This window comes from Solanum stenotomum, chromosome 8 (assembly GCF_019186545.1).
Source record: "Solanum stenotomum isolate F172 chromosome 8, ASM1918654v1, whole genome shotgun sequence".
Classification (NCBI taxonomy): Eukaryota; Viridiplantae; Streptophyta; class Magnoliopsida; order Solanales; family Solanaceae; genus Solanum; species Solanum stenotomum.
In genome coordinates this window covers 25041895-25048980 of record NC_064289.1, presented here as the reverse complement: position 1 = coordinate 25048980, position 7086 = coordinate 25041895, and the positions used below count along the sequence as shown (strand labels likewise).

At 35.5% G+C, this 7086-nt stretch overlaps 1 protein-coding gene across 1 annotated transcript; it reads left to right on the top strand.

Moving 5' to 3' along the window:
- The first annotated feature begins 386 nt into the window (after nt 1-386).
- On the top strand, nt 387-6525 carry LOC125874252 (bZIP transcription factor 18). Its single transcript, XM_049555097.1, has 4 exons — nt 387-995; nt 4908-5040; nt 5550-5634; nt 5908-6525. Exons 1-4 carry the CDS (start codon nt 535-537, stop codon nt 6279-6281), a joined length of 1053 nt encoding a protein of 350 aa, XP_049411054.1. The 5' UTR covers nt 387-534; the 3' UTR covers nt 6282-6525.
- The last annotated feature ends 561 nt before the right edge of the window (nt 6526-7086 follow it).

Below are 7086 nucleotides of genomic sequence, written 5' to 3'. Positions count from 1 at the left end.
TTAAAACACCAAACTAAATCGAACCGAAGTAGAAAAAACCGAACCGATCTAGTTTAGTTTGAAATATGGTGTACACTTTTCTAAAACCGAATATCGAAGAACCGAACCGAAATTTGATTAAACCGAACCGAAGAATCGAACGCCCACCCCTATTTACAACTTTAGCTTTTATGAGTTAAGACTGATAAAGAAAAAATATATAATTACTTTTATATATTATGGTAAAATATTAATGAGCTCAATATACCTAAAATAAAAATATAAGTATAATAACTCTAACGGATTGAGGATTTATCTAATAAAGAAATTAAATAATCCGCTATCACACTAATAAACAATTAATTATAAAATTTTAATATGTCTCGGACCGTTTATTCAATAATCCAATAAAAAAATTGTGAAGAAGGTAACATGGGTTGGACTTGGAGGGAGTATAATATACTACTTCATTACTGAAATCCACCGCTAAAACCTCCTCACATCTTCCTACATTTGGGCTCTACTGTCTGAATCTCCCACAGATATCGCCTCAAAATGCAAGATCCGTCGAATCCAAACTCCAAGCAGCTCAATCAGACGCCGCCATTTTCGGCTACATTCAGGCCATCGCACCACCGCAGAGCTCACTCGGAGGTCAACTTCCGGCTCCCTGAGGATCTAGATCTGGTATCTGACCCATTCGATGCGTCCGCCGGAAGTTTTGAGGAGATCGGATCCGAGGACGATTTCTTCTCCACTTACATGGACATTGAAAAACTTGGCTCTGGATCCAACCCTACAGATATTCCAGGGTTCAACAATGCCGGCGCAGGAAGTAGTGGACTCGTAGCTGACTGTGGTGATGGAGAAAGGAATTTCACTAGGCCTCGACACAGGCATAGCAATTCGGTGGATAGTTCCAGCTTGCTGCTAAGTGAGAGTATTGAAGCTAAGAAAGCTATGGCTCCTGATAAACTTGCTGAACTTTGGACCATTGATCCAAAACGCGCCAAAAGGTAGAATACTTTTACAGCTTTGACTCATACAATTAGTTCAAATCGTTTGAATTGTGAACGGTGATTTGGTGCTGAGGCTTTCCAAATACTTAAAACATCTCAAAGAATACACGTAGTGAAGAAAATTCAGAGTTTAGGGAACTCTTGAAGTAGATCTACTTGAGTCTATATCATGATTTAGTCCTCTCTTGATTCTTTTCCTTTGAAAATGATTTACATTCAAAACAACTTTTAACTAATCACAATTTGCTTCTCTTTTTTGGAGATCCGAACATTTCTTACCTTTTAAAATTGATCTGCATTCCCTTGGTGTCAATGCACTAGTTTTTCACTGTATAGTCATGTGAATTTGGAATATATATGAATTCTTGGTATACGACATAAGAGACTGTCAAATTGAGATGGAGACATAGTGATTTAAAATAAAAACTGCATTTCTGTAGAAGCGAGAACAAGACAAGTGCTAAAGCAAACTAACAGTAGGATGTCAAAGATCTATATGTGAAAGTCCTCATGCCAAGAAGTGGTGTGTTGAAGCAGCAAAATGCTATGTTAGATCTGTGGCGTTTTCATTCCCAAGTTACTAGAAGTTCCTAAACCAGAATGTTGAATGTGACAATTTTTGCATGGAATAACTCCAAAAGACTTGCAAATGGTCGACATGAAAATTTTCCAGAACAGAGGTCAAAACAGTTAGTTAAATTTTTAATCAGAAAATGAGTGTTGATCATTTCTCATTTTTTTCCTACAACCAGTCTGCATGCTATATATCTTAGCAAGGTTTTGTTTAGGAACTTTAACTATTAGATCGGATTTGATTTGAACCATCTCATCAAAAGAGATTCTTCTGTCTTGTTTTGAGGTAGTTCTTACTTTGTAGTGCATTTGGGTTTGATCCATCTCATCAAAAGAGATTCTTCTGTCTTGTTCAAAGGTAGTTCTGTTCTTACTTGTAGTGTGTTTGGGTTAAACTGAAATGGGAGCTTAAGCTTTACTAAATGGAGTTTAGTGAAAACTGTAGTCTAGTAAGACTAACTTCAGTAATGTACTATCTGTAAGAAGATTAGGACGTCCAAATGAAGTCAATGTGATTGTTCTTCTGGACTAGACAAGCAATTGGTTAGGTCTACGACTGGATTGAGTCTCTTTTGAGGTAACCTGCATATGGATATTTCTGAACTAGAGTAGCTTCCACTAATCCTGATTAGTGTGTTCCCTAACACTACTGAAGTATCTTCTTGATGCTAGCTATACAATCTTACTTCCTCAAAAAATAAAGAACATTACATGAATAATGTCACTGTTCTTGTAAATTAACATAGTTTTAGCAAGCTCTAGTGAGCTTCGTTTGTCCCTTGTGATGTTTACACTTGGGGTACATTCCTTTTTGAAGTACTGCCATGTCCAAATTTAAGTGAACTGATACTGTGTTCAAGTCCATTGTTTGATGAACAGATGAAGTGCTGTGTTCAAGTTCGTTTTTTGATGAAGTGTCGTGTTCAAGTTCATTTTTTATGAAGTGTTGTGTTCACAATTCATTTTTTAAGAAGTGCCGTGTTTAAGTTCATTTTTTGATGAAGTGCCGTGTTCAAGTTCATTTTTTGATGCAGTGCCGTGTTCAAGTTCATTTTTTGATGAAGTGCCGTGTTCAAGTTCGTATTTTTATGAAGTGCCGTGTTCAAGTTCATTTATTTATGAAGTGTCGTGTTCAAGTTCATTCAATTTATTCCCTAGAATATTTGGCTTGTAAGATGGTCATCTAGTAGGACCAAGAAAGTCCAAAATGAAGATTCCTTTGGCTCAATTCAGGGGCATTAATTAGGAGAGGATATGCTATTCCATGCCAAAATTTACTCAACTGTTCTAGTTTTGCATTCAACGCAATTTTGTTGTGATCTGAAAGTTTGGTTTGCCCATTAAGTATCACATGATTCAGAGGCTTATAATTCCTTACCATAGCTTAAAGCTTGAATAGCTTACAGCTGAGGCAAAACAATAGTCTTGGACATGTGATAATTCTCTGTTTCGGTTGTAGATTACACAGCTGGCAGTTTTGATTTTGGAAACCGTAATTATGACAACATTACATGGCATTTTGTCTGCTTTCTTGAAAAGCTCTCTAATCTTAGGATATCTAGTGCTGAGTTTTATGATCTGTAGTGAATTTGGGTAGCTGCTCGGAAAGAGATCATTTGCTTTTTTTGTTCTTTTTGTAAGAAAAAGGAGGTCATGTGTTAACTTGAGCTATTAATGGAATAGAAAGAAGGCAAGTGACAAATTTCTTGTGTTAGTTCCAGTTAGCCAAGAGCTAAAATGCATGTAGATTTTACTTCCAAATATAAAAGTAGGAAAGCTGCTTCATGGTATTAATACTGTTGCCTCTTTGCATATTACACTGGATAATGACATATTGTAAACACTCTGTTTGACATTGGTGATGCCCTGAGAATGTGTGAGACTGGTTTCATGGTAGTAAGTTGCAGAAGCTATCCTGGAAATTACCATTAACAAGTGATTTGTAGACAACTTCTCACTGTGAGAAAATAAGGTTAAGAAACTTCATTTTTGATAAAAGGTTAAAAGGGAAAAGGGCCAGTTATTCAAAATTGATCAGTTTTACCCTCTGTTATGTTTTTGGCTCAAAAATGCCCTCACCATTGCCTTTTTTGCTCAATAATTTCCCTCTAGCTAGCAAAATAGCTCAAAAATACCCTTCTTTCTAACGGTTACTCTAAAACTAAGAAAAATAGGTCAATGTTCTTCTAATTTATTTGTTTATTGGGGGTGGGGGGTTGAATGTGTGAGACCCATAATAACATATACGAAAATATAGACACTTCCCATTTTAACGAATAAAAACGATCTCATATAACTCTTTTTTTCTTCTGGTTCCTTGTAGATTAGGTGTAAGTTTTTATTTTTAAACATGATATCATGTACCTTTTCTGACACAACTATTTAAAATTTATTTTTCTACATTAATAAATGAATTTATTTTACTAACTCTTAAGAATTATATGGTAAACAAAATCAAATTCAATTATACCTTGATATGTTGTATTACTAATCATGACTTTAAGTCATCCCAAGTTCCAGTCGACGGAAGTTATAATAGTTTTGACAGGAGAAGTAGAATAAATATTTAGTTGAAAATTAATGCAAGTAATTTAACTTTATATAAAATATGAAATTGTCATTATATATAATTGCCATTTAAAATAGTCAAATTAAGCTTATAGTCTACAATATAAGTTTTTGCCCAAGTCTTCACAATTAAGAGCACTTTCTTCCCAAACTTTAAATGGAGGGAAAAACTGTTTTATTTTGCATAGTTGAAGGGCTAAATTGGATCATTTTTTCTTGTTTGGAGCAATCGTTAGAAGAACAAAAAAGGCATTTTTTTGACAAATTGAGAAAGAAATGTATTTTGAACTATTTTGCTAGTTGGAGGGAATTTTTGAACCAAAAATGTAGGTAAAACTGACCCATTTTGAATAATTAAGAGGTATATTTGACCCTTTTCCCAAAAGCTTATTTCCTGTAGCGACAGCTTAGGGAAGAATGATGGGTCACTAACAAGGCCCCTAAATGACCGCTCAGAAGGCCTACCTGTTTTTTTTCCCATGTCATGCCTCCTATTCAAGAACTTGTGCTGAATATGAAATTGAAGTGGCTTATTTTGTTGGGTAATTTATCCGCTACTATTTTGGAACATAATTTTGAAGAAAACTATGTAGTTTGTTGGAACTTCTAAATGCCTCGTCTAAAGAAGCAGACATTTCCAAAAGGAAAATATGTTTCTATTTTACTGAAAGCATGCACCACTTAACTCAAAATTAAAGTCATTGTACCACTGAGTTTGACGCACATACAATACTACGTTATGTTTCTGATTTTGAGAATATTGTACAGGATTTTGGCGAATCGGCAGTCTGCTTCTCGCTCGAAAGAGAGAAAGGCCCGTTACATTACTGAACTTGAGAGAAAGGTTCAGACCCTTCAAACAGAAGCAACCACTCTCTCTGCTCAATTAACCCTTTTCCAGGTACTTCTTCCTTTTCGATAACTTGCAATATGTGTTATAAAGGTCATATGTTCATAAATCGTGTTCTACTTCGTTAACTATGGGAATTATTGGTCTGTACACCATACCATATTTGCCATCTGCATAAAAAAACTTGATGATTGAATTTGACCATGAGAACATTGCCATCGCCCATTATGTCTGAAAATTAGCTGTTTTTACACATAAGAACTAACTTCCTGCATTTAAATGATATTACCTTTTTTCAGCTACATGTGTAACAAAATAAGAGTCCCTTCATCTGAACCAAGTATTCAATGCAATGGCAAGAATTCTCATGTGTATTTTGCAAATAATATTCCCTGAAATAAACTGAATCTCTATTGTGGGGAGGGGGCATATACAAAGGGAAAAAAAAAGTACATGCCTCAAAAGTAACAGAAGATGTTTTGAGATGTTGGTTAGCGAATTTCCTTTATCTCCCTCGCAATAAACGGTACTTCACATCTGATAGTTCTTTCCTTCTGCAGCGGGATACAACACAGTTTACTAATGAGAATACAGAGCTTAAGCTCCGTTTGCAAGCTATGGCACAACAAGCTCAGTTACGTGATGGTATGATTTATATTTTCCATTGCCTTCCAGAATTTTATGTTTCTCAATCAGTTTAACATCATCTTGAAACTTCTTCCATCTCTTGGTGGACAAGATAGATAGCGACACTGAGGTCACTGTTACATTTCTAATCAACAAATAGAAAGTCATAATGCTTGCTCCGTCCTGCTTTATTGAGATAATAATGACAATTTCAGATTATGTTGAATTTCATTTATCGTGAGAACAGTTATTAATGCTGTATATCTTTGTTATTCTGTTCCTACGATACAGCTCTGAATGAAGCCCTGAAGCAGGAAGTGGAAAGACTTAAAATGGCCACAGGGGAAATGTCCTCTTCAGATGCATACAATTTGGGGATGCAGCACATTCCATATAACCAATCAGCGTTCTTTTCCCATCAGCCACAATCAGGGCCTAGCGAATCCCAGAACATACAGATGCAGCAGCAATTTCATTCCCTCCAGGATAGCTTGTTGAATCCTCATCGCCGTTTACTTGCAGGACATGGACAGGTTCTCACAGACACAATGCAACAGGATCCCCTTGGTCGTTTTCAAGGTCTCGATATTGGTGGCAGGGGTATGCATCTTGTCAAAACTGAAACTCCTTCAATTTCTGCCAGTGAGAGCAGCAGTACATTGTGATTGCATTGCCAACTTGTGCAATCAAACTTATTTATTGGAATTGTTCATAGACTGACACGTGTTTAACATCCAAAAACATGATATTCAATTTTTTTTATTTTTTATTTTTTCCATTTGACTTCAGTCTTAGGTTTCAGTAGCGGTTCCAGATGTCGTGATGTGTTGTTATTTTTAGTTTGGTCAAAGTCTGAATCATTTCTTGTGATTTATTCGTGTAACTTTAAAGGAAGGTTGTTACCACTGCTCAATGGCCGTATTTTATGGTGTCACTGTGATGGTCCTTAGTGTCTTTGAACTTTTGTTGGGTGGCATTTGCTGAAAACTTTTTATTAGTTTCAACAAATTATTTTTCTGCTTTGGAAATATTGTTTTATGCGCCACTTGTGATTGTCCCCTCAACTTTCAGGGTAACTGTTGTATGCCTCCATTATTCGTACTGATACTATTCTGTTAGAACTCCCCACTTCTAAGGCAGAAAATGGACAAGTTTTGAGGTGATAAATGTATGAGTTGGAGTAGAACTAATATGGACCTTTGGTTCCCTGTTTACTAACTAGGTACAACTTTTGTGGAGTATCTGAGTGCTAATTTTGAATTCTTGATGGGCATTTTATCTAATCCCCTAGGTTATAGAAAGTTAGTTGGATAGTTCTCTAAACTTTTCATAGCTCAAAAAGTTATTTAACTATTGATATTTCACTTAGAAAGTTACTCACCAATTTAAATGATATTTTTGTTGGAATAAAAATTTGAATAATCCGATTCCTTCCTTTTTTTTTTACCCATTTTGTATATACTAAACGTA

Excerpts from the sequence above, each read along its gene's own strand:
- LOC125874252 (XM_049555097.1), top strand. The coding sequence starts at position 535 with ATGCAAGATCCGTCGAATCCAAACTCCAAGCAGCTCAATCAGACGCCG. Across the intron at positions 996-4,907 it reads GATCCAAAACGCGCCAAAAG|GATTTTGGCGAATCGGCAGT; the intron begins GTAGAATACTTT and ends AATATTGTACAG. Across the intron at positions 5,635-5,907 it reads ACAAGCTCAGTTACGTGATG|CTCTGAATGAAGCCCTGAAG; the intron begins GTATGATTTATA and ends CCTACGATACAG.